General features: G+C 41.6%; 1 protein-coding gene across 10 annotated transcripts in view; it reads left to right on the top strand.

The window, feature by feature from the left end:
* Positions 1-27,391, top strand: part of SLC6A6 (solute carrier family 6 member 6) — a 57,362-nt gene that overhangs the window by 17,168 nt on the left and 12,803 nt on the right. For all 10 annotated transcript variants that reach the window (XM_082768254.1, XM_082768251.1, XM_082768252.1 and 7 more), the window contains 8 exons: positions 6,943-7,182; positions 7,864-7,998; positions 10,230-10,464; positions 15,687-15,819; positions 19,259-19,393; positions 21,326-21,429; positions 21,543-21,667; positions 26,388-26,500. In XM_082768254.1, coding sequence (XP_082624380.1) covers positions 6,954-7,182; positions 7,864-7,998; positions 10,230-10,464; positions 15,687-15,819; positions 19,259-19,393; positions 21,326-21,429; positions 21,543-21,667; positions 26,388-26,500 — 1,209 coding nt within the window. In that variant the 5' untranslated portion in view covers positions 6,943-6,953. The remainder of the gene's footprint in view (positions 1-6,942; positions 7,183-7,863; positions 7,999-10,229; positions 10,465-15,686; positions 15,820-19,258; positions 19,394-21,325; positions 21,430-21,542; positions 21,668-26,387; positions 26,501-27,391) is intronic.

Raw genomic sequence — 27,391 nt, 5'->3', positions numbered from 1 at the left:
AGGACAGCAGCTTTCTGGTGCAGGACACTTGTTTTCTCACTAGGATACAGGAGACACTGTGCCCACTGAAAAATTTTGGTAGGGTGCAACTCTGACCAGCGTGATCCAGTTTGCCTCGCTGCATCCCTTGCTCTTCTTTGCTGACCTCTGCGGAGGCCAGGGCTGACCTGGGACCTCTCCCTGGAGAATCAGGCTCTGTTTTCCATCACTCTGGGGCTGGGAAGCATCACCTCCACCTCAGCCCTACTGTTTAGGAACAGGATCTTGTTCCCACTGAAGTGTGACTACAGTGGATCATCATTCTCCTTTCCACCCCACACAACAGGAGGGGAGTTTTTAATTTCCTCCCATTGGGCACATCTCCTGGGCTGGCTGTAACTGTTTTATTTTTTCAGATGAACAAGTATAACAAAATGAGCATCTAGAGTATTACATGACTGCAAATTTTCTGCTGCTGAAATCTGAGCAAAGATTCAGGATTTCATAACAGTTCAGAGCTGTAACATGGTACCTACTTGAGGCATGTGAAGAACCTGAGTGGAAACACCACAGAGAAAAAAAAATATGTGGGAAAAAAAGATACCTTTTGTCCAGACCACAACTGATGAAAAAGAAATTGCATTAAGCCCTGGGCTTTCCTTTCAGAATAGACTGTAGCTTTATGAAGGAGTGCATTTTCCTGCGAGAACGTTTTCTGCAGCAGATTTTCCAGTCAATCTTAGAAGGCTAAAAAATGGTGAGAAGGGAGATGGCAGAAGTTGGAGGGAAAACTGAGAAAGAAGAAAGGACAAAGAAAGAAGAAAGGACTGAGAAGAAGAATGGATAGATATTTAAATAAATACACACAGGGAAAAACAGAGGGATCCATTAAAGACAAAGAGAATATGGTTAGATGGAGTTCAGGCATTGTTAAGAAGAGAGTTAGAATATGCCATAAAAGCAGGGATATTGTTTTTCAGAAGACTTAGATATTTTGTTCGATGAAGCAGAAGGAACTGAGATACGAGTTAAGGACAATTAAGGAAGTCAGGTGCTCTTTGGATACTGGTGTGGCCTCAAGGGCTGCCAAACATAAGGGGTTTTTCTTCTGCAGATCAGAAAGACTTGCACTAAAGGCATAAGTTTGATCAAGGGGCTGTTTATTTTAATCATGTATTGATTGGCTTAACCACACTGCTCCTTGAGGGAGGGAAAGCTGTCAACATAAAGAATTACAGCTTTCAAAGTTCCAAGTAATCCTAGGAAATGAGCCAAATATAATAAATGCAGTTTTATTTGGGACCCGATCCTACTACTGTTGAAATCAATACCAGCTTTTCCATAGCTTTCAGTGAGAGTTGGGGCTGCTTTTTCGAAAAACAATTCCTCTGATCCAGCGATCAGTGTAGCTGATTTTGAAATAGTCATGAATATGAATATGAAACTCAAAGAAAATAAAAGAAAAAAGGCACCAACCAACAGATCTAGAAAATCTCTGTTTTAAAGGGAGGTTGATTTTGTTTTGCAAGATATGAAAGAAAAAAATGGCAGAAAAATAAAAGAAATTATAATTTTTAAAGAGGTAGCGAGCTTAAGCAGGGTTAGAAAAATTAATTACAATGTGATAAACAGATGTCCTTCAAAAGCCATTGCGATTTTGTGCCAAGGAGAAACCACTGAGGAGCTCAAGATACAGAGTCTTCTGCACAGGCTGAACTTAGTAGAAAAGGATCCTTGAAAGCAAAAGCAGTGTGTGTGCACATCATGGTACAAGAATAGTCCAGAAAATCAGCAGTACAGATGTGCAGTCATTCCTCAGGCAGAATTCCCATGAAGGCCGGAGACACTCTGAGTATGTACTTTGCTTTTAGTTTTGTAATGGAGGAAGAAGGTATACAATAAACATTCGGTTACGATTCTAGTCACAAATTCAGTATATCCAATCCCTATTCAAAGTTTACATGTAGTGACCAAAAAAGAAGTAGCTCATTTTCTGTGGTTTATGATCTTCAGATATGAGACAGGACATGCATTTTAGCATGCACAAATATTTACATATGTCTAACTGTGTGTACAGGCAGACCTTGATTTCTGTGTATCCATCAGGGTTTGGAAAACCACTTTTTTAAGACTTGATTTTTAAAGATTATTGAGTGAGGTAACATTGAGTGAGGTAACATCTGCGATGAGTTTGTCCCTGGGGCTCCTCCTGGAAGGTGTTACCCTACGTTGGTCTCCTGTCTCTGGCTATACGAAGCCTGGAGTGGATCATAACTGTAATTCCAGAGCAGAAATTGAACAGTGTATTTTCAGATGTGTAATCCATGGGTTGTCTATCAAAAAAAAGTCAGCGGTTCAGCAGTAATGTGAGTTATGTCAGTCTGCACAAATGTCCGCACTGGTGGCCTTCCTCCATCTGCATCTCATCATCTCAGGCCTCTGCCCAGTGCCTCCCCTTTCCCCTACCCCTCAGTTTTTGCATGTTATGAAGGATTACATTTCAATGCCAATGTTTTTTAAAGGGTATGGGTTATCTGAGGTGCAGGCTGTACGTGCAAAGATATGATAGTTGTGTCACAGGAGATGACCCAAGCCGGGTTAGCTGCGAAACCTCTCTGCTTATGGCTAATCTTTTGGTATTTTCAGCTCACCACCAGGGAATGTCATGGAGGGCAGCAGTTTGGGTTGTCACAGGGGGTGCTCTGCGTGAGGAAATTCGTGTGCCAGGCACACAGGACAGACACGTGGTTCTCCTGCAGAAGGAGAGGAGCCCTTGTACCACAAGCAGGTGCTTGAGGCATGCAATGCGACCACGCTGGCTCCCTTGTTGTATTTTTCCACATTTTAGCAGCATCAGTTTGACAATCCATAACTTCATCCTCAGTTAAATAGGGTTTGTACCAGGGTAAATGAGAGCAGATTCTGGGCCTGGCTCAATCCGGACCCTTTCTCCCCTTGCTTTTGGGTCAGGCTGAAGCTGTTCAGCTGCACTCAGCCTAGTAGCGTGCAGCAAAGGGCAGGGTTGACTGCTGCTTTTTATTTATCCATATTAAGTTCATCAGATGAAGCCAGAGCTTCCTGGGGCCATCCGAAGCTTCCTGGAGCGGGTACTCTCCCAGGCAGCCGTGTCTCCTGGAGGCAGCCGTGTGTCTCCGGGAGGCAGACATGCGCCCCAGACTTGAATCGCTCCTTTTGGACTATGTGGTTGTAAGAGCATTTTCTTACAATATATTTCCTTGGGGGAATCAGATGGACTTAGATCTCGGATACCATCCCCACTAAGTGATACAGTAAAAATAACCTATTATTCTCTGGTTCTGACCTGGGCGGTGACAACATATTGTTTCAGCATCTCTGTCAGACTATTTCCCTTAAGAGCCATTTTAACCTCACCCAGTGGGACATAACTAAAGGAAATGAAACTCCAACCCCATTAAGGAAAAAAGACAATGCCTTTCACTAAACAAACTTGATTTTCTTGGCTTTTCTTTGCCAAGGAGAATCGCCCGTACCCCCCACCCTTGCAGCCTTTGTAGACAGTTCCTGTAATTGGGAATGTCTGGGTGGACACCAATGGTTGGCAGCAAAGGGGGATAAATCCGACATCCCTTGAACGTGACATGGGCTGGGACTGCAGTCCCAGGTGGCCGCTTAGCGTCAATTCCTATGGTACTGGTCGACGGTACGTGCCTGCCAGCCACAGCTGCTGGCCCTCGAAACACAATCAGGGGTTTAGCAAGACTAGATCAGAGATACACAGCAAAGCTGGGCTGTTGCTAATTTTGTGCAGGTGTTAGATCGCTACTGTACTGTGGCCCACTATCTAGAGCTGGTGACTTGCAACAAAATCATAGTGGTCCGTCTCCTGGCACTCATCGGGTGAAGCACCGACCCCAAAAGCAAGCGTGGGCTTGAGGATGTGCCATTTGCATGCTAAGAGAGGGATCACTTTCTGTCTTTGCATGCCAGCTAAGGTTGGAACAAAATTTACACGCAGTAATTAGGTTTTCAAGCATATCCATTAATTTGGGGTGTCTTAAGACAAATTAGAAATCCCTTTTTAAAATGCAGTCCCACGCAGTTACAAAGTAGGTGTCTGGGGAGGCACCATCTCACACGTGGTGTGCAGGTAATTAGGACAAACCACGGGGTGATCGGCTTGTCCCAGGGAGAATTAGGGTACACAGAATGTGAAAAACTGCACATTCTGGGTAGCACTGAGTAACACCTGGGTCAAAGTCAATCTGCAGTGGAAAAGATTAGAGCCAGCAAAAAATAAATGAACAACTCTGTATTGCAGGATAAAAGTAGACTGCAAATATTGCAGTCCTGGAGCAGGTTTTCATCTTGGAGGCAGCTAATGTCTGTAGTTCCCCTTGTTGTTTTTTTTTGACGTACAGGTTCTCCACATACCCAGTGCTCTGTTTTGGGGTATTTCCAGTAGCAGTCCCCATGGGGAGCAGTTAAGCTCCTCTTTCAAACCTTAATCCTGCAGGGTTCTATAAATGTATGTATCTCTGCGCCCTGATAAGCAAGTTTATGGCTGTCCCAGCAGTTCACCAAATAAATGAAAAACCAGACAGTACCCTAAGCAGTAGATGTGAGTCGTGCCCTCTTTTGCACCCTTCCTTCCCCTGCTGATGAGCGTTTCAGTAACCCTTGTGAAGAACAACTTCCATGAGAGACCGTCCGAATGCCCTCCATTCCTGAGCCCAGAATAGCCTGTTGCCTGATGGTTATGACATTCTCCTGCAAGATGAAAGATAAGGATTTGAGCAGCACAAATAGCAAAAGAAAGTGAAATCAGGCCTTCCCCATGCCAGGTTGACATTGCGTTGGGAGCAGGATGTCAGTCACCTTGTAGGCACCTCTATAAAGAGAAGTACTTACACTTTTTTTTTTTACTTTTTTTTTTTTTTTTTTTTTTTTTTCTCCCACAATCAATGGCTGTGGGAGAAAATGGATGGATGATACAGGGTGGTACCTGTCTGGGGCATGTAGTGAGATGCCAGTGTCCCAGGGAGGATAAAACTGTTGTGAATCCCTCCCAGAGGCACCTGCTATATCTCCATGCACAATACTAGGAGCACAAGTTAGCAGTTGTGGGTTAATTCCCCAAAGCAGGTAGGTACCTAAAGGCTCTCACAGAGCTGCCCTTACCGCTTTCATTCAGTCACTGCACTAGTTGGTTTCATACCGTGTCTCTTAACAGCAGGCAGTAGGAGATCTTTCAGAGGAATAAATGTCCTGCCCCACACCCCTACAGTGGGTGATGGGGACCCACCACCCTCAGATTAATTTTCTCCTTCTGTGAGCTCTCTCTGCTGTTGACTGGGAGGTATTGCAGTTGCCTGTAACACCTCTGTGCAGCCAGCAGTAGCCCTTTTTTTTTTTTTTTTAAAAAAAAAAAAAAAAAGTAGAAAGTCCTAATGATTAGCACCGGGAAGATTAAAGTTCCTTTTTAGATCATGGCCTGATAGCAATTGCTGTCACAGTAACTCCTTTGCAAAGACGACGAGTATATCAGGAGGGAGAATATTAAGCTTCTGTGGTTTGCCAAAATGTTAGCCTTCTGAATCTTTCCATGGTGGATGGAAAGATTTACGGGTACAGTGATGCATATCTATCTCAGAATCATGTTTGGATTAAAAACTTCCTGCAGAGCTAATGTCAACTCAGGTTTCAGGTCACTGCTACAAGCTAAATCAGGTTAGAGATCAAAACCAGCAAGGAGGTAGGAGGCTTGCAGCTATCAACTGGGATAATCTGAGGCATGATTTTTTATGACTGCACCCATAATGACATGTACAAGCTGGGAATGGCTGTGGTCTGGAATAAACTTGTTGGTTTGCCTGGATCTGGTGAAAATTTCACATGCGTTTCAGCATCAAAATACCATGCAAAAATAACCGGTCAGATCCAGCTAAAGTCACTTGAGTTATATGGGGAATTAATTAGCTTTATATGTCTGAATTCTGCTTTAACATAAAGATTACTCACTGTTCCTAAATTGTTTTCATTAAGCAATCCACATAAAAAGACACTTGTTAGATGTAATAATCCTAGCTGTTATTATTTTACACAGTCTATGTTTTTTGTACATTATATATATAAATTATAAAGCAAGTTATGGTTTAATATGGTTTGGGTTTTGCATCAGGTGACTTAAGCCACTGGATTTTTAATTAACTAAGGAGCAATCGTTCATGGCAAACTGTTCAATTGCATAGGTGCAATAATTGAATCTAAAGGTTTATTTTTGTCCATTTATTGATGTCAAGGGAAAACAATACGGTTATGAAAATGGAATAAACTGAAAAGATTCCTTCAGCTGCTGCAGGTTGATTAGGACAAATGACTTTCCATTCCAGTTTTTATGAATGTACAGTTTTCTGAAAGGTTTATAATACCACAGGGAAAGGAAATCGCAGGCAATATATGATGCAGGATGGCTCATAGTTGTTGGGAAATAGACGAAAATGGTTTTATCTGAAAATGTGCGATGTACTGTTCTGCTGTATTTCACTTCAACTCTTGAGAAGGAATCAGACGCAGTGATTTGTACCTTGTTATGGGCATGGAAACAGCCTGAGACATTTACCTGTGTTGCAGATAGAATCTGTAATAGAGTCAGGGCTCAGTAAGCCCTCTCACCGACGCAGCGTGCAGTCTCACTCACCTTTTGCCTGTGGCCAGCAGGTAGGCAGCAGCACCAAGTCCTTGCTGTCCCCTGCATTGCACTGACATCGAGGTGACCACAGAGTCCCGTGGTGGTTTGTCCACCCTGGTCAGCGAAGGCAGCAGATGTATTTTCATATCTCAGTTTGATAAACAGCACTGTCTTTTATGGAACTGAGTTTTGTTAAATGGTTCATGCAGTGTTAGAGAGCTTTACCAGTAAAGACTGTTTAATAAACCCACCTTTTTTTCTTTTTTCTATTTTTTTTTTATATTTTTATGCAGAAAGCAGAAATATGGCAACAAAGGAAAAGCTTCAGTGTTTGAAAGATTTCCACAAGGACATCCTCAAACCTTCCCCTGGCAAGAGCCCGGGGACACGGCCTGAGGACGAGGCAGAAGGAAAGCCGCCCCAGCGGGAGAAGTGGGCGAGCAAGATTGACTTTCTGCTGTCCGTGGCTGGTGGATTTATTGGTTTAGGCAATGTCTGGCGGTTCCCGTATCTCTGCTACAAAAATGGCGGAGGTGAGTCTTTATTTCTTTCTCATGAATCAGTCTCTCTGCCTTGTACTTACTGTTTCCAGTGCCTTCCTTCTGTTTTTTAAAAAAGAAATGAAAAACCTGTTTTCTGCATTTTTCACCAGTATTTGGGAGAGATTATTTTATTACTTAATAGCTTCTGTTAAAACTTAGCTATGGAAAAACAACAACAGCAATTTAAAATTTTATACTACTGAATCTTTTATGTTCTTTTATTCTGGTCTAATTGAGTCTGAGTTTTAACCAAAAGATATGCTGTTATTATAGACCAGTAGCCTAAGTCATGCACTGCAAAACCGGAGTAACTCGAAGTAAGGGAGTTACTCTAAGTTAATAATAAGACAAAACATCAAACAATGGTTTCTGTTAGATTTCAAAATAAAAGCATTCTCAGTCACGTGAAATTATTGTGTGCCTAACCCAATTGTTATTGCAGATTTTCATCTTAAAAAGGTAAGACAATGCCCTTTCATTTGTGTATATCCACTTCACTTACAGTGTTTGAATATGAGAAAAAGTACCTCCAAATTAAGATTATTAAATACTGATATTAAAGTAGCATATATGTTTCTTTGTTTCAGTATGTCTGATAACAAGTTTTTAAAACTATCCTGTGTAGAGCCACTCACTTCATCTCAATTTTCTACTATTATGTTCTCTCAACAGGTGCATTTCTTATACCTTATTTCATTTTCCTGTTTGGGGGAGGTCTTCCCGTGTTTTTCCTGGAGGTGGTGCTAGGACAGTATACCTCTGAAGGTGGAATTACATGCTGGGAAAAGATCTGCCCTATTTTCACTGGTTAGTACCTTTCGTTGTCCCTTACTGCTTAAAGACACCTCTGTAAACCTGATAACAGCAGTGCAATGTCCCTTATATCTATTCATTCAGCTATTTGCTGTAGTAATTGAAAGTATGATATTGTTTCCTGGAAAGGTAGAAGTCAGAGAGTCTGAAGGACAAAGTGAGGTATTGATTTTGATGCTATCATCTTGTTAACTGGCAGAGCTGTCAATAAGCAAGAAAGAAATTGCATTTTATGCCTTAAAAAGGCAACTGCACGTTTGGTTCATAGGTACTGGAGAATCTGTTGTTTTGGAAGGCTAGAGCCTTTTACATGCCTTTTTCAGAAACCGTCTTCAAAATATTATTCTGGTCAGGAAATCAAAATACTTCTGCCATATGAAAGTTTATCACTGACGTCATCCGTTTATGACTGATATAACCAAAACCTGCACAGTATTTTGTGTAGAATTCAGGAACGGGACTTTCCTCATAACTGAGTTGGTCCTGGCAAATGGTTGTGTTTGTCTCCTGTTATTCAAGGGCCTTTGCCAGCAGAAAAATTACACAAAACTCACAGCAGTTATGTGTATGCCACTCTGAAAGTTAACCAGAATGAAACATCACAGACAGGTTAGCAACATTACTGAGGATGCTGCCTTGTGTTTAGATTACCCTCAACAGCCTGATAATACAGACAAAACTATAAGGAATATTTGCATTAAATAGTGGAGCACTCTTCTTTTACAAATCCCATTTGGAAAGGGTGAGGATTTCTTACTGAAATGTCTCTAGCTCTGCCACTGTGGCTGTTACAGATTTCTCTCTCCCCTTACATCACCCCAGGCAGCAGGAGGGGTTTTCTCCAGGGTTCACACTCCCACCTAATACTCAGAACGCTACTGAACTTGATGTAATTATGCTGCTTTAGTTCCATTTTCTTCCTCCTCCTCCCACTTTCGTGAAACCTTTTCTTTGGAGGAGGAGGAAAGAATGTTCCTTGTTTAAATAGCAATCTCCCAGGCATCCGTAAAGAGAAATTGTCACTCTAATAATGTGACTAACTGTATACCCTGAATGAAATGCAGCTGCATAGAATAAATACCACTTGCTCTGGTTGTTTTCACCTGTCATAAAGTTAATCGCTGGTGGTAATGACTCCTGTTACAGTAAGGTTTCAAACTGTAAAATATGAGGCAAGTGCTAGGGTAGCCATCAGAATGATGTTAAAGGGAACCTCATGGGCTTTTCATCCCCTTCAGAGTCTGGTCAATGTTTTTAAAGGAAAACTTTTTTTTTCCCCCCTGTTATTCCTAAATAGCAAACTACATAAACATTTTGGACATTAACATTTTATATACTAAAAGATTTTCAGAAAATGAGACTTTCCAGAGTCCTTTCATTTTGTATTTACAAAAATAGTGACTGTTTCTGACTTAGCTCCATGTGGCATGGATCTGCCAGTGGGGCATAACTGCCTAGGCAGGAGAGATACAGTTGTGGTATTTAATTAAAGCCTCCACCAGAACAGCATTCCACCACCTCCCTAAATTGTATAGGACTCAGACTTATCTGCCCGTAACCCTGCTTTTAAAAACAAACAGGGGACATTTTTTATCGTCAAATATTGATAGCAGAGTTAAACATTGATCTAATTAACCATAACAGCTAAAAATATCATGCTTCCTTTGCACAAGTGAAATTGGGGCAGAAACAGCAGCTTTTATGTTGATAGCTCTGGAATTTTCCTTTTTAACACATTCAAGAGTTGTCCTTTTTTTCACGTACACAGAGCCGAACCTGTCGATAAGCATGAGTGGTGCAGCCAAGCTGCCTCCAGGGAAGCTGCGTGGGGGGACAGTGCGTCGAGAGTGGGGTTGCCCAAGCAGGTACCCAAGGTGTGAGATGGTGTAGCTCCCAAATAAGCAAAGTGTGATGCCTTGACTTCCTTCTAATAAAGCCTGAAATACCGTTGGTAGTGTAATGTTGGGCAGCCCTCCCCTTCAGTCCCAGCAAGCTGAAGCCTGAAGCTCAAAGTTGAGCGCCAGTACTAGTCAAAGGCAGTGGCAGGGCTGTGCTTATGGGTGATGGAATTGAGTTCAGTATCCAACAGATATGTGGTAGAGTGGGATACAAGTCCACAACATGGCAGGAAACAGCAATGGCACCAGATACTTGAAATCACAAGGCATCCTAAGAAGGAGTGGCTGTCACGTCTGTGCATATTTCTTTTTTCTTCCCCTCTCCAGGAATTGGTTATGCTTCCATAGTGATTGTGTCCCTTCTGAACGTGTACTACATTGTGATCCTGGCCTGGGGACTCTACTACCTGTTCCAGTCGTTCCAGAGTGTCCTGCCATGGGCACACTGCCACCAGAAGTGGAACACGCCAACCTGCGTGGAAGACACTCTCAGGAAGAACAAAACACTCTGGATATCACTGAATGCCACTAACTTCACTTCTCCTGTCACGGAGTTCTGGGAGTAAGTACCCCCATCTTCACGGCACCTTTGGGGTGCTTTGGTGGCATGCTGAAGGTCATGCCTGAGATTTTGCAGAAGTCCCATGAGGAATGTTAGATAGGAGATGAAAATTGCTCCAGGTGTCAATTGTTTCACCACCCTTTGCTATCAGTTCTTGCCCATCCTGAGACAGGCATGTAAGTCTGGGAGCAGTGGAGGAAGTCATTAGATGTATAACTGCATTCAGCCTAGAGAGTACAGGGAAACCTAAAAACCCTATGCAGTTTCTGGTTTGGAGGAAATCTTGTTCCTTTTTTAGTAGGGATTTACAATAGAAACAGTGACAAATCACCACTTCTGTGGCTGCCTCTTCCCCAGCTGTTGTCATTTGCAATGCACTTTGTGAAGCTGTTAACATCTCTCTTATCAGTTTGACAAAGATGCAAGGCATTGACCTCATCAATAAAACTGACAGAGGTGTTGAACATTGTCGTGTATTGTAGGTTTCTCAGGTCATCTTTGTTACATCATTTTTCTCTGCAGTCTCAGAGGATATTCTGTTTTACTAGATTGTCTGGATTTTGTCAGGGTTAAGCTTCTTATTTCCGTTTATTTTTCAAGTTTAGAATTATATTGCATAACCTATTTCTGAACAGGCATAACCTCGAATCTCTGTGTGTTTATGTAGTTGTCAAAACATAGCAGGAGAGTAAGGCACCTATAGGAGAACTTAAATCCAAAGGATCTGCATATAGCTTAGGAAGAAAATCTTTTTTATTTCTTGGCTTGAAGCAATGGTCAATTAAGTGTAGAATAAGTTTCTAACCAACCTGACTTTCAATATGTTTAAAGTCCAGTCTGGTTCCCTGATCAACTTGTACCTACTTCTCTATTTTTAAAAAGCAACTTCAGCCAATAGTCCCAGCAGGAATTATGTTCATGCCAAAGATATTTGGCATGTGTTAGGTTTAGAAAAAGTTATTATGAACTGGGCTAAAATTTGTATCACAAGAGCCAAAATACAATGTGCAGAAAGATCTTGGATGAGCTGTTTGTGGAAATGCACTGGTGACCAGTGTGAGTGACGGGGTGCAGGTTGTAAGAGCAGTTGTTTTCACCATGCCACGAGCACTGTGTTTCCATGCTGAGCGACTGATAATTTCCCAGGTGATTTCCTCCCTTGTTAAGTATGGTGTGAGTTGGAAAATATTGGGGTATTTTGGGGAACTTGAAGGCAATTTATAGTAGAGGAGGAAGCAGTTCTCACTCCTTTGGACTCTCCCACAACGACTTTGAGACTGGGGGCCTGAATCCAAATGAGAGCTGCTTTGGTAGGGTGTTTAAAGGTCTGGGTAACCACACAGCAGATACATGATGGAGGGCCTTGTGCCAGGGCAGCCTGTTTGTGGGTTGGGGAGCACATTTGGTGTGGAGTTTTTAGTTAAGTTTCTTCTAACTAAATCAAGTTGCTGTCCTCAAAACTCCTCTGCAAGCTGAACCAAATCCTCCTGTAGGCACAGCCTTATGTGTAGAGTCAGACTGGAGGTGCCTGAGGCTGAAGGAGAAATCCTTGGTCCTCACAACACTTTCCCCTTCCCTTCATCTTCCATAAATTCGTGTCCCCTCACTGTTTCTTTAGTACAGTCAGAGCAAAGGTTGCTCAGCCATTAGCACTCATGGAGGCAGCTCTCCTTGCACTTTGCAGCCACTTTAACTTTTGTCCTCAAATAGCAGTTTTAAACATCGTGAACTTAACTCTTCCCTGGATTCGTGCCAGGGAGGAGTTTGGCTCCATACTACTACTAATACAGACATACTGTCCATAGCTCACTGTTTCATCACGACTGAGCTGTCCTTAACAGACCAAGCTGCCATCAGGACTCATGCCACTTAGAGAAGTATTAAAAATAGCTGTTCTCTCTGCATAAACAACCATTGGTGTCTTAACGTAGGGACAGAGATCATGCAGCAGCGCTGTAATTAAAGTAACGTAGATTTTACATGGCACAAGCAGTTTTTCCCCAGCCATGCTGCTCTTCTTGATGGTCCTGAAATTAAAAATAATCTCAAGAACTTTATGAGTACTTTGCTGTCATAGACAATGCCAGCTGCCAGCCAGCCAGCTACCCGCATCGAAAGGACAGGTCAATAAATAGCCTTTAACTGAAGATATCCATCTGCTTTGTGGCACAATTAATTCCAATTTAATTCAGGGGGTTGAGTATTTGGTTTCTGAAACCCAATGCCATTTTTATTGTGGGAGATTTATGGAGTATCCTCATCACAACTGCTTTGTAAGGCTAACTCTGCAGAGATATAATTGACCACATTGATGCATTAAAACTCTTCGTGTTGAAAAACACGTGTCCTTCTCAGCCTGGCTGGACATATAGTACAGCCTGACATTTCAGTTCATTTGAATTAATGTTCTGTGCAAATCACATGCTTGCCTGAGCAGCAATAAAAGGGGGTTAAGCAAATCTGGCTTTGTATCAGGGACTTACCTCTTGGTATCACATGCTTCAGGTCTTATTTCTGAAGACTTCATTTTAAAGCCCCAAACCTTAAAGGCTTACACACGTATTAATACATAAAGGATAAGTGTTATGGGGTAATTATGGTTGAACAAAACCTCTGATTGTCTGGTGCTGGCCAAGTGTTTATAAATATTGGGTAATCAGCAGACTTTATTCGTCCAAATCCCAAGAAAGACCATCACATGCTAATGGCATGTAATCCTGAAGGGAGCAACACAAAAACTAAACAAAATCTAGGGCAGCTGTCTCTGCCTTTGGGGCAAATTGAGAATTTTAAAAACCGTTTGATATTCTCCCTGCTTCAGCATTAGTTATTCTTGTCTGTCCAGCGTGAAAGGGTGCTTTGCTTTTCCTGGTATGAAAAGTCCTGTCTGCATTCACATAATTAATGAGCTGGAATATCCTTCAAGGATTGCATAACTCTCCTCATTTTATTTTTGTTTATGTTCTAGAGCCAGTTACAGCTCCTATTACATTTCCATATTGCACATCACTAAAACATACTAGTGTATGAACAAGGTTCGAGAATTCATGGCTGCAACGAACTTGGCCCCAGCCTGTTGCCCCATTGATTATACATGACTGACAGTGACAGCATCATAACTATAAATTATAATTGGCAACAACTTCATGCATAAATGGCGTGAAGTTAGTTGAGCGAGCGTGGCTAAATCTGAGCAGCAGTAGGCTGGGTAACAAAATTGAAGAGCTATCAGCACAGCCCAGCTTCTGCTCCTTCCCAAACTTGAATTTTCAGGGTATCACAAATCCAGATTGAACACTTCTACTGCAAAAATATGTCAGTTTAAATTTCATGAAAAAAAAAAATAATTATTCAGGCCCCACTGGTAGTTCTGAACAGATTTCTTAAGGTATTTGGCCTCTGTAAGACAAGATAACCCAAGACAGAGAAAGCCAGCATGCCATTTAGTGCTGCCACGCCACAGAGAAGCACCGTAACTGGCTCTCAGTAACCCACTGGGCTGCCCGCTGGACAGGACTGCTGGCCATACTCTAGGTGAGATGACCTTTTGTTTTTAGTTCCCTAATAAAAAGCAACAAAATCTTATCTGAATGCATTTGTAGATATCCTTATTCCAAAATGTATTTGCAGTTAATTATTCATTGCTTCCTGAGAGCTAGCTCTATAGGCTTCTTTTTACATTTGAATTTGCCTCATAGATTGGAAAATGGCCATTTATTTTTTAAAAAGCCACAGAAGGTTACAGCTGAAGTTTGTCTTACAAGTGTATTTTCTTCTTTTGTATACGCACAGCAGGTTTTTCCCTGATTTCCTTAGGCTCAGGTGAACCAGGACTGCAACTTTATGCCAAATATTCATTACTGAGGGGTTTTTCGTAACTGTTGAATAGCTCTGCTGATTAGGGCAGACTTACCCTGTCTGGTGCCATTAGTCCTTTTCCATAACAAAGTGCACACACGTTCAGAGAGAATAAAGCATTTGATGTGAGAACACATTCACACAGGTAATCTGAGTGAATTTGGCAAACACAGACACAAAAACAGATGGATGAAGGTTTGAGTCCTATTAAACTGGTCAGTTCAGGTTTTTTTCCAAAAACTAATTGCAAATTTTCCAACAGTGATTCCATTCACTATTATTTCCTTGGTAGCTGAAAAAAAAAAAAAAAAAAAAGAAAAAAAAAAACACTTTAATTAATTCAGGGGAAAAACAAACCACAGTGTTTTGTCTAATGCTGGATGCACATATGGAGCTGTGCAGACCACGCTTGTGAGCCTCATCTTGGTACAGTACTGCAGACTGCTGTGTCTTTGGTGAAGGAGAATTGCAGATTTTAATAGTTGTCTGAAAACAATATTTACTTAACAACGTTAGGTAGCAAGTTAATGTATCTAGTCGTGGGCCAAGGAATTTCTGTCATGATTGAGGTCAAGATTCTCCTTGACTGCAAAAACCTTGCAGAAAGACTTCAGATTTGAGTAGGTTTATTTTCAGAGGACTAAGTTTGCTCTTTCATATAAACAAATAAAATAAGTAGCAGGTATGACGAGATCTGTCTGGTGTGTGAGGACAGTTTATGTTGCAGGAAAGTTAAAAAAAAACAAAACAGTTTTAAATCAGACTTTAATGATGACCCATGGCAATGACCAAAAGAGAGAAGCCTTAACAAATTTTCTTCTCAGGAACACATAGCATTTAGATGCTCTCTTGAGACCCGTCTTACGAAAGGAATCACTTTGTATTTATTAACCTAAGTGACAGAATAATTTACCAAATTCCTTGTGCTGGCTTAACAAGACCCTAGTGGCGAGGGTGCTGAACGTGGATGGGCAACGGTTGTGTGCAGGGCCACGGGGAGGTGACAGGGTAACTGCTCCAGCTCCATGCTGCAAAGCTGCTCAGCTTCCCCGTGCTGCTGCTTCTCTGCCCTCTTCGTGGCAGTCACAGTAATGAACTGAAAAGAAGAAGAAACCTGGACACAGACTAATCACACATCTGTGGTGGAGCTGGGGTTCATGGCAATGCCGGGGCAAGTTTATCTCACATCTTTAAAGGGATCAATGCAAAAGCAGCAGCGCTTTGAGTGTTCAGAGGACTGGGATCTACCCACGTGTCTGCTGCCCCTTAGGGTACCGTCGCATACTCTCAGACATCACAGTGAGGCTCAGCATTAACTCTGCTCATGCATCTCTCTCTTGTTTTGTTTTCTTTTGTATACTCAGGCGCAATGTACTGAGCTTGTCCTCAGGAATTGAAGATATTGGTATTATCAAGTGGGATCTAGCACTGTGTCTCCTCCTCGTCTGGGTGATATGCTTCTTCTGCATTTGGAAAGGAGTCAAATCCACTGGGAAAGTAAGTGCTTTTTACCTTTTTTTTTGATCAGTCTAGTTAGCAGATGTCAGGAATACTAAGAATTGCTGTTCTTAAAGATATTCTTAATTTTCTTCCAAAAAATGTGCATTTTTGCTCTGATCATCTCCCTTTGGAAAGTCATTGCCAGTGCCCAAAATGCTTGTGAGTCAAGTAGCCCTTACTGGAATGGCATCAAGAAGCAGATCCTAGCATGTATTGAGTACCACTTTGCCTCTCTGAGGACGAGCATCCCACTGGTGCATGTAATGATCTTGGAAGGGCTTAGGCTAACAAAGTGTAGTGCTCTACACTCTCTGCTCGTGCTCTCACACCAGCCAAGTTCATTCTCAGCGTAACGGGGTGGATGTTAACATAGCTGTGGTAGGGATGTTTAAGTCAGTGGAAGATGCTGGATGCATAGCATTTTTGAAATGCCACTCACTTACTGAAGAGTTCTGCGCAGACTTAGAAGACTAAACTTAGGTACTTGTTTAGAAACTCTGTCCTTAACAGAGATCCTGGATTATTTTTTTTTTTGATTTAGGTTTACCATGTGCTATTTAGAGTCATATTTTTCTCCAAAGGATAACAGTGAAATCATTCCTGAACCTCATCTTACACCACCGCAAGAAACAAATTATAGCACATCTTGGCAAGTCACTAAACAATTTCAAGCATGATGTTATCCCCTTGCATGCAGTAATGCTTTTAAACCTAGCTTCATGAGAAAAGGCTTTTGAAGCCATTGCATATGTGTCCCTCTTAACTTTCAAACCTGTTGGTTGGGGCAGTGTTTCAGGTAAATCTAACAGAGATAGACAGGCCTCAAGATAGGAAGTTCCGCAGTTTCTGGTCGGCTAAGTAGAAGGGAGAAACTTCGTTAGTGTCCCAGCTGAGAGAAAGCCAGAGTGTGAACTCATCTTTTACTAGACCCCAGAGAAGTCAGGAGGAGAGACCAAATGTGAACGCCTCAGTTGGAGAAAAAGCACCATTTAGCGGTTTTACCTTGTTATATGCTGCAGAATCAACCAGGAGACAAAACTCTTCAGGAAACCAGTCCTCATTAGTTCCACTGTTGACTAAACTACTTGTTTTACTGTCGTTCCTATCTTGCTTTCTGTGATTTTATCATGAAGCCTCGTTAAAATCATGCTGGTGCCTTATTCTGGATTCCCGCCAGTTCTGCCCTAAAGAAAAGCTCCCACACCTCTAAAGTATACGTTGACAAAAATGTTTGCTTCTCTGTTCCCACTGATTGATGTGACCCGATGAGGTGGTGGTGTAAGTTGCGTAGGAAAGGTGAACACAATAAATCTCCCGCCAAAGCAGAGTGGAAGCACACATTGCTGCAGTAGCTTTGTGAGCCTGGTTTCTGTTCAGTAAAGGTTAAGGTGCCTCTGACAGATTTTCTAAGTTCCTCATGACACATTTTTTTCAGGTTGCGGTGAATGTAACAGGTTGAAAACAGGTCTGTTAAAAGCAGTTAAAGTCTTTTTGTAAGGCAAGGCGGGCAGTAGGAATTCACTGCCTCCTTTCCACGGGGTCTGAGCTCATAGGGTGTGGAGCCAAAGCCCAGGAAAACCATTGGAAAATCTCTGGTTGACTCCATTAGCTTTGGGGTCAAACAAAAGTAAACTGTAAACTCTAATGGAGGGCTTGAATTATTTGAGAAGTCTAGTTTACTTTAGTAGATCATTGTTTATAGCACTTCCCTGCTTTCGAGTGTGTTAATGGCTTTTTGGAGAGCAGGAAAAAAAAAAAAAAGACAGTTTTTAAATCTCGTAGTAGCATGTTGGACAAATAAACACAGAATCATGAAGAAAAATAATAGTTGTGCTTATGCTTTGAATAATTTGCTTGATCTCAAAAAATTCCTCCGGTGTTACACAAGAATCCTTACCTGGAGGGCAAAGGCCAGTTTGTAAATGCTGCGTACTCTTGTGAATACGTATGGGCATATTTTTCTTGTAAGAAACTCTGATTTATCATAGGCCTGGGTTATATTAAGAAATTAGAAGGCACAGAATACCCCCTTTTATTCATCAGCTTTTGGTGAAACTGGGCTGATGTGTAATGCGTATTATTTGTGAGTGGAAAATATAGAAAGATTTCAAAGGGACGATTAAAAAGGGCCTATATAAAAAGGTTACCTTTCATTTTACAGAATCAGTCTGGCTCCATGAATTATTATGGCAATGCAGGCTTTGAGTTCTCCTGGTTACTCTCAGAGGACACACTTAAAAAGAAAAATGGTGCATCCCGGGAGCTTTGCTGTAGCTAAACAAATTCTGGAAAACAAAAATACATTTTAACTCAAGGCAGCAAACTGTAATTACCTGGGGTGATCATCTGACTCCATAAAAAAAGTCCTTTCTTGGACTGTAGTGGATCCTGACTGTAACACAGCAGTTATATAAAAAATGAGAGAAGCACTGATGAGCAAAGAAAACAAGATGTTAGAGGTCAAAAAGTGTGAGTCTAAAGATAGAACTGTCCAAATGCAAACTAAATCAGCCCTCATGCTAGAGATTAAAGCAAAGAGCTCTTTCATCAAATGAATGAGAAGATAACAAGAAGAAAAGAAGCAGACTGTTATTCAAAGAAAGAGGGAATAGAGGTTAAAGATAATGAAGACATATTCTCAAAACTGGATGAATAGATCCTTAGTTTACAATAATGATGTTGCTGAATAGGCAACAAGAGCAAGAATAAAGTTATGGGACTGGAAATTACCACTGTTGAGGCTGATGCCAACCTGAAGTGCTTAATGTGCTCAAGCTGATGGGAAGGGAGATGCGGGAGCATGGACCAAATTACCTTCATCTCTGAATGAAGTCCCTCATGAAATTGCCTGTAGGGGTGGTAGCAAGGGAGTTAGATGCAGAGTGCCACAGCTGAATTAAAACAGAAGTAGTCCCCACATTGATGACCCCTCCCCATGCAGCAGAATTTCTGGCTGTCCCAGGGTGGGTGCTGGGAAAGTCCCAGCACTGTTTGCAGATAGGCTTACAAACTACTTTGCAGTTTTGAGGTTCAAATAAAGAATGAGGTGATGCTTCAGACACCTTCAGCCAGGGAATCTCTTCAGCTTCACAGGCAAGGTGCACTTGCAGTGTGAGGAGAACAAATAGGGTAAAGACAGAATTTCTAGTGAACGTTGTGAGATATAAAATCCCAGAGGGGGGTCAGGATGAATGAACAAACCTGCATTTTCCCCATGCCTAAAGCAATACACTGCTTTGGCTCAGTAGGAACCAAGGGAAAAACTGCAGGTGGGAGAAGCCATTAAATTCAGCATAGCTCCCAAGGCACAGAAAGTCAGGTCAGGTCCCTTTTAGGAATGAGTGGGCTTTGAATTACTGTCACTGGATCTCTTTTGATTCTGGAGGTGTAGCACTGACTGCCACAGACTAAACGTACAATTTCTTTGTGTTGCCAGGTAGTGTACATCACTGCCACATTCCCATTCGTCATGCTCCTTGTTCTGCTCATCCGTGGTGTGACCCTGCCTGGAGCTGCAGAAGGCATCAAGTTTTATCTTTATCCTGATATGTCACGGTTAGCTGACCCACAGGTACGGAACCAGGAGTGGGGAGCGGGATGATTTCCTGTACAAAGGGGGATGGTGGAGGGTGATGGTGGTGATGTAATGGCAACAGATTTTTTCCACGGTCTTTAGAGGTCCAAATATAGCATGAATATTAATGCTGGGTTATATTTTCCAGAGATCTGCTTGAGAAGGTCACTGTTATATGTGTTAATGCATCTTTTCACGTGTATGTATGTGTGTGTATGCGTGTGTATTTTTTTTTGTGTCAAAGGATTCTGAGGCTGTAGACTCTATCCTGTTATACAATCTCAGCTTTCTTGTTGGTAAGGTAAGGGAGATGCATTTTTTTAATGAGGATAGTCTTTAGTTTCAAAGGAAAGAAACGTGAGCTTCACAGATGGAACAACAAACAACAACTGTGAGTACCAGTGTCACCTAGTTCCCACTCCTCAGTAGAAGGAGATTGGGAAAGAAGTGAATGAAATAATAGAAAAATTACAACCCATGCTAAGGTGGAAACAAATGCTTTTGGAGGGGCAGGAAATAGAGTTTGCTTAGCCTTGGGTAGCGGGAGATGGGCTTACTCTTTCTTTATAGGCTATGATTAGGTAAAGATTCCTGTCCATGTTCACAGAGTGCAAATATGGGACATTTCAGCTGCCTAGCATTGCTTTAGCCAATAATGCTATGTGAGAAATGCAAAGCAACCAACCAACCAAAAAAAAAAAAAAAAAAACAACCAGGGATCCTTGAAAATAATGAAATAATGATCACAGTGAGACAGAATATCTTTTTTTTTTTTTTTTTTTGCAATTTCTTACTACTGAGTATTTGCTTAAAATAAAACTTCATTGGTATCTAAATAACTGAAGTAGGAAAAGTATAATTGAAAGAAACATTGTGGAAGCCTTGTTTATTCTCATCTTGCCCTCTATACATGATACCCTCTTTATAGGAAACATTATATTTTATGAATGCATCATATTTTATGGGACTCTATCACTTTTACGATCTACTATTAGCCCTAAGCCCAGAGTATTAGCTGATAGTATAAAGGAGATTTGTGTGAGCTGGCAGGCCCCCTCCGACAGTCTAGCAAAAGCATCGTCTCCAAGGAGATACCAGTCAGGAAGGTGCTGGAAAGTGATGGTGGGAGGGAGGAGGGTCTACAGTCTTGATTCTTGGTTATTCAGATTCCTTGGTGGTTTCTAATGATGTTAACAAGCTTGCATTAGCAGAAAGAAGTGAACAGGTGGAATTTAGTGGATGCATTTTGCTTTCTTTTCTATGTTTTTACTAAGCTAGAAGTTCATAGTGTAATGTTATTTCATTCTGTATATGTTTTTTTTAAATATAATCAGGAGAAAGAATCATGAGACCAAGGTCAGATACACATCTTATAAAGTGCATTGTATTCTGCTTGTTTTCCCCACACCCCTGTGGCTCTTTATCTTGCATTTAAACAGTTACAAAAACAACCAGAAAGTTAAGAAAATAAACAAACTAAGTAAAAGAAAGTGTTTCTTAGGCTGTTCACATCCTCAGTTTAGTGACTGTTAGCTGATTCCAACTGAAATGAGTAAAAACAGAAATGAACAATTTTATAAATACTTCTGCATTTCCTATTGCACTGAAGCAGTTATTGTTGCGCCAACAGGAAGGATCATCTGAGTGACTAAGAGACTAGAAATACTAAGCATCTCTGGGGAGGGAATACAGGAACTGTTGAAGAATTGATGTTCTCGTGGGCTCTTGATGCTAACAATTCTCTTTTCCCTTCGAAAGCCATATTTGCAAATGTGATGTTCTCTTTCCCTTCCCTCCCTGATCCTGTAGCTATCACCCTCAATGGAAGCAATTGTTTTGTTGATATTGCATAGTTTGAACTCTGTGTTTGTCTTGAGTGCTGGAGTGCAACGATGCTGATAGTAACAGTCTTTCTGTCTTTCCCTTTAGGTCTGGATAGATGCAGGGACACAAATCTTCTTCTCATATGCAATCTGCTTAGGAGCAATGACTTCCCTGGGGAGCTACAACAAATACAAATACAACTGCTATAGGCAAGTTTCCATCCAAGGGGGTTTAGTGTTTTAGCTAAATGATGTAAATAAAGTAGGGACAATGGGTTAATTTTTTTTTAATTAACTTGCTCCATGACATATGTGTGACTTAGGGACTGTTTGCTGCTGGGATGCCTGAACAGTGGTACCAGTTTTGTGTCTGGCTTCGCAATTTTTTCCGTCCTGGGCTTCATGGCACAAGAGCAAGGGGTGAACATTGCTGATGTGGCAGAGTCAGGTACGATGGTATTGGTGGCAGTGGTGGTGGGCACTGCCGCCTAGCGTGTGAGCAAAGTTCTGCAGACTCAATCAGCTAACATCTAAGCAATAAAAACAGAACAAGATTTCCCATAATCTCCAGAAAAATAAGCACATTGTTGATTTGGGCTTTCATCTAGAGCAGTGATGGTTAGCGGGGTTGTATTACTTACTCTCTCTTGATTAACAGGGCAGTGAATACATTTCATAGCGTGCTAATCCATTTGGGTTGAGATCAGAGTTATGATAACCGCACCATTATCTAGGGTCCATTATCTATGACTTGAAAATTTATTCCGCCCTTCTTCTCACACTACCTTTATTTTCATTCAATGCAAATAGCCAGTATTTATGTATTTTTTTATAGCTTAGTTTTGCTTGCTCACAGCAGAGCGCTGCAGTGGGAATATTATTTTGGCCTTTTGAAGGGACATGCATGCATATATTCCTAAATCTCACTGAAAGGTGGAGGAGCTGGAGAACTCCTGGCCTCTGTGGACCATTTCATCCACAGTAACTCTAGCTGTTGCAGTCCTGCACTTGTCCTCTGTAGCTTCAGGATGAGGTTTTTATAATTGTGAGAAGTCCATTTTGAAACTGGATATACACTTTTATTTTTCCCTTATTTCAGAAGTGTTCTTCCCATTAATGTTCAGCTATGCACATGCAGCTGAAAAAGGCTAAATCCCCATAGTATGTGAATGCATCTCAGACAGAATAGATATTTTTCTTTTGTGGATGTCTCGTCCATGAGGGCAAGTGTAGCAATGTATTTTCACATAGAACAGGCAGGTTAGATGGGAATTACCACTCAAAAAAAATTAATCAGGCCTCAAAAGCTGTTAGGCAGTCTTAAGGCTAATGAGATTCAAATAATAATCATGTCATTTGAATGCACTTTTGGCATTTCTTTCTGATTTTTTGAACAATTTTAATTCACCTGCATATTATTTCAAAGCTTTTCTCTGGGAACTTGCTCTTAAAAAGGAAAAGTCTATATATAACTTCTAATCATATGAGTCTTTAAGAAAAATATCTCACTTCACAAAGGCTAATGAAAAACCAATGACATTGGTGGCACCGCTGGATTCTTGGGTGGCTGCAATTGGCATACCTCTCACAAGTGCAATTAGTTAACGCTCTTGGCCACAATGCCTATTTTGATCAGACGTTGATTGCTTTGTTTGAAAACAGGATGCAAGGAATAATCTCATTGAATGAATCATAAATAGCTCCATTTTTTCATATCTAGGTGGATCAATTCCAACAGTAGCATTTTTAAGTATTTACACATTGTGTTGTTTTTTTTTTCTGGTCAATATTTATTCTAATTTTGATTAATTACGTCTCTGATAAACAGTCAACTATGTTCCTGTTGCCTGGCATTTTTAAGAATTAAACAATTTTATAGTAACACTGCATTATTAAGTAGTGTTTAAATGCAAATTAACTAATGATTTAGTGTTTACATAGCATTTTTTCATTAACAGCTGAAAAAGTATTTTTCAAAGGAGGTTGATATCATAATCCCAGTTTCATAGCTGGGACAACGAGGGCACTGATTAGCTTCCATACTTAGCTTTCAGTTTCTTGCATATTTTGTTGTCAATTCCTTCAGATTTTCTAGTTTATTTCAGTTAAGCCCTATTGCTAGTGGCCAGACTTTGCAACCATCTCAGCAGTTCAGTGGGTTGCCCATCATCATTGGCTGGTCTTTGGCTAAATTTTTAGATATTTTTTTAGATTTTTACTTGACAGTAAGCATTACCCAAATTATCCAAACCACTTCCCATGGCCTTCCTCACTGCCTCCCTCAGCAGAGGTCAAGTGCAGAGCCACTGCAGACCACTTGGTCCTGCTGGGACAGGCATCTGAGGAAACCATGTGGGGCCGTGGAGAAAACTCTCAGTGCTGCCCAATCCAGCAGCAGGAGCTGATCGAGCAGGTGTTTGAGCCTCTTTTTTTGGCCTTTTCTTTCTGTTTTCTCATGACGCAAAGTCAAAACCACTCCCCTGGTTCAGAATAAAGGCAAGCAAAAGCACTGCTGCTTGGCCATAGGACTGAGGAGAGGACATTGTCCCCAGGACCAGTGCCTACTGCTTCCCTTTGTCTCTGCCCAGAGAATTAAATCCCCCCTGATCTATGCGTGACACCAGTTATTCCCTTGTGTGCCCTCCTGCAAGCCAGGGGAACATCAATAAATTTGCTAGAAGAATCTCATGGCCACATTTTTTTTAACCTGTGCCAAATTCAGCCTTCTAATAATGTTCCTGGGCCACCCTCCAGTCAGCAAGGGGTAGCTCCTGCTGGCTTCCACTGGCTTTACTAGGCTTACACAAGAGTTAAATTAGATCCCATTTGAATTTCAAGTGAAATCAGATTTCTAATAAATAGCACTTGATTTTTTTCCAAAATAATTTTAAAGGGAGAAAGCAAAGCAGTGTAGGCACAAAAAAAGTCCTAGTGAGTCCAATTTAATCTGCACTGAATTTCTGTTTGACTGGAAGAAATACTTTACCACATGAACAGTGTTAAAACAGCAGAAGATCTGCCTTTTTAAAAATCCCATTCGCAACAACTTTAGATTAAGCAGGCCTGCCTACAGTGCCTTGGCCTTCCTCATACCCTGGCAAGCTTCTGCCTCTGCAGTTTTCAGCTCCTGGGGTGCATCCCCTGCCGTGCCTAGGCAGCAAGTGGGATGGGATTGTGGCAGTCCTAATTGGCTTTTATCAGCAGCCACAAGCGTTCACTTTTGAAAAACATCCTTCAGAGCCACATAGTTTCAAATTAAATATGATTTTAAATTATTTCTGTTCATTCAAGGGGATGTCAGGAACATTTGCTTTCACATAGACTTTTTTCTTTTTATATTTCAACATTTAGTTTCAAAGGAAAGTCAAAGCTAGAACAGGGATTAGGAAGGACACTTGTTACTTGACAGTAGCACAGTGCAAGGACACTTTCAGTGGCCAAAGCATAGAGAATTGCAGCAAGTTTTGAGGAGGGCAGTTTTACATCTGTCTCATCAATTGCACAGATGGCAAGTGCCATCTGGTAGCAGTTCTCCCTGAGGGAGGACCTACTGTACCCACTGAATCAGGGGGAAAAAGCAAACCCCTCACAAATTTGAGACAATCACCAATTTTTGGTATCTTCTGTCATATAAAATCTTAGTTGTGTTTCATTTTAAATAAAATTAGTTGCTCGATTGTTGGCTAATTTGTATTTATTTCTATTCAAATATTTTCAGTGACTTAAAGATTTCTTTAGTTTGAAAAAAAAATCATCTTTTTTTTACTTCTTTCTCTTGCTTCTTTTTCCATATTTCTTGTTGGAAAGGAAAAGTGGGAGGTAGGAAGAGCAGCATTAGAGATTTTTCTGTACAGATCAGAGATGAGATTCTTGGCCCCGCACTGCAGCACTTAAAATAATTCCTCTTCCAATTGAAAATTACTTGAATCCACTTCAAAATCCTGGAAAATGCCGATCCTCAAGGCTCCTTAAAGCAAACAAACAGCTGAGCCAGGCATTCCCGGGTTTAATCTGAATTTAAATCTGCCCTCAAATTCACAAAATTTCTATGGCCACTTTGAGAGCCTGCCGTAAATGCCAGCTTGCCCGTGTTCCTGTCTCCCACTTGGAGAGGGCTCCTTCTCTCTCGCTAGAAGCTCTCAGAAGCGATAGCTGATAGCACTTGGCTCCAGGCACAGCACCTTTGCAGGTCAGCGTGCGAGAGCTCTGCACGTATGCTCGGTGTGTGGGTATGAGTGAGAAGCCATCCGGCCCACAGCGCAGACAGGACCCAGTCTAGCCATGAGCACTCACCCAAAACCTTTTGTTTCCAGAGCAGAAAAGCCAGGCTACAGGTCCCAGCCCACTGGTGGTCCCAGACTGCTGCAGTTGTGGCTGATGTTGGCCACGCTCAGTGTCACTGCGGCAGGTTTAACTAGGCTGGCCGGATAGGGGCATACGATGTGCCAGTGTGGGGAAGAGATTTCACACAGAGAGATTTTACACACCAGCAATTAATTCCTAACAGCAGGAGGCTTTTTTTTTTTTTTAATTATTATTTATTTATTTATTTATTTAATTCAGGGACCACAGCTGATATAACTAGGACTAGCCTTTAGGGCAGCAGTGAGGGTTTGCAGAAGGAAAGGAGCCATCTCCAGGAGTGCAAACATCTCTCTAAAAAAGCCTTGCTGGGTTTGGAGTTTGCACCCAGAGAGAGGCAGTGGTTGCTTTAGTGAAGATCCCAGGGAACTTTTGGAGCAGAGTCCCTTCCTTGCATGCAAAAGGGTTTCATCATCATCATCTTCATTGTGACTGCGTGGGCTAGCAGTGGGATTCTGCCATTCCCCTGGGTCACCCCTTCTCCCCCTACCCCAAAACCATCCTGTATCACATGGGCAGGTGTAGGACCACCTCCATTACTGGCATGTTTGAGACAGATGTTAAAACTGGTGATCAGTTAGCAATGGCCTCGGGGGTTTGCCTGTGGTTTCTGCTGTAGTCATGCGTGCTTCGTTTTCAGATAAAAGAGCCAAACTGTTTCACTTCTGGTATTTCCAGCCGCGTTTGGATTTATCTGAACGGAACCAGGCATTCCTGCATTTGAGGGTGGCTACCTTTACCAAAGAGCTGGTATTTACTATTTCTCTTCCCTTCCCCTCCCCCTTTCCTATTTTCTCTTTCTCTAGGTCCAGGCCTGGCCTTCATTGCTTACCCCAAAGCTGTGTCCATGATGCCGCTGCCCACCTTTTGGGCAATCCTTTTTTTTATTATGCTTCTGTTGCTTGGACTGGATAGCCAGGTTAGTCCGATGGGTAAGAGATGCGGGGCTGGTGGTCTTGGTGCTTGACTGGGCAAATCTGGTTAGGGAGACATGAATCCTAGAAGTGAATACCTCTAACACTCATAAGAGGAATTCATCTGTGTTGCACTTTGATGTGGGGGCTGCATTTCGTGAATGTGTGACTTGACTGATAATCAGCATGATGTTGCTGACCAAGTCTTTGTCATCAGGAGCTAATGGAGTCCAAGGGACTAGAGCAGTTCTCCCTAACCTAAATACCAGTCTCAGTCTGGCCCTCAAATAACACCATTTCAGTTATGGTGCAGTACTTTCCTACTTTGGAGAAAGCCCTGTGCTCAGAGGTGCCAAGGAGCTTGGGATCCTGCTGACTTCCACGTCATCAGTGGGCATTTGGTGCCTCTGAATGGGACAGAAACCATCTCAGAAAGTTTCCACCTGTACTAATTACATAGCACCCACTGCTATTAATTAGTGAATGTGAAAAAATAAGAAAGTTTAGTTCAAGAAGTTATGTGCTTTTTCCCACTGGTTGCTTATAGGAATGTTGGACTAAATTTCACAGAAGAACCTGTAAATCATTTCTAGAAAGGCCACTTACAAGGAAATGCATGTGGCAAAGGATTATGCAGTAACTACACATTCAAAACTGCTGAAGTTTTCAGGGCAACAGGCAGCTTTCTGCACTCAAATGGAAAATAGCTTTGATTATAAACACCCACTTGCTAAAGGTGAAGTTTTTATTTACCCTAAATCCTTTCTTGATCGAAGAGAAATATATAAATGGATTTTTACTCAGTTGTTGTTTCTTACATTTTTGATACTCCATTTGCCCTAAATTGCTTTTTATGTCTTATCTTTGAACTCTGTTGAGCAACTTTCAATCATTCC

Source organism: Aythya marila (assembly GCF_965140915.1).
Source record: "Aythya marila genome assembly, chromosome: 10".
Classification (NCBI taxonomy): domain Eukaryota; kingdom Metazoa; phylum Chordata; class Aves; order Anseriformes; family Anatidae; genus Aythya; species Aythya marila.
Note: the sequence above shows the minus strand (reverse complement) of the source record. Positions and strands in the feature narration are given on the sequence as shown.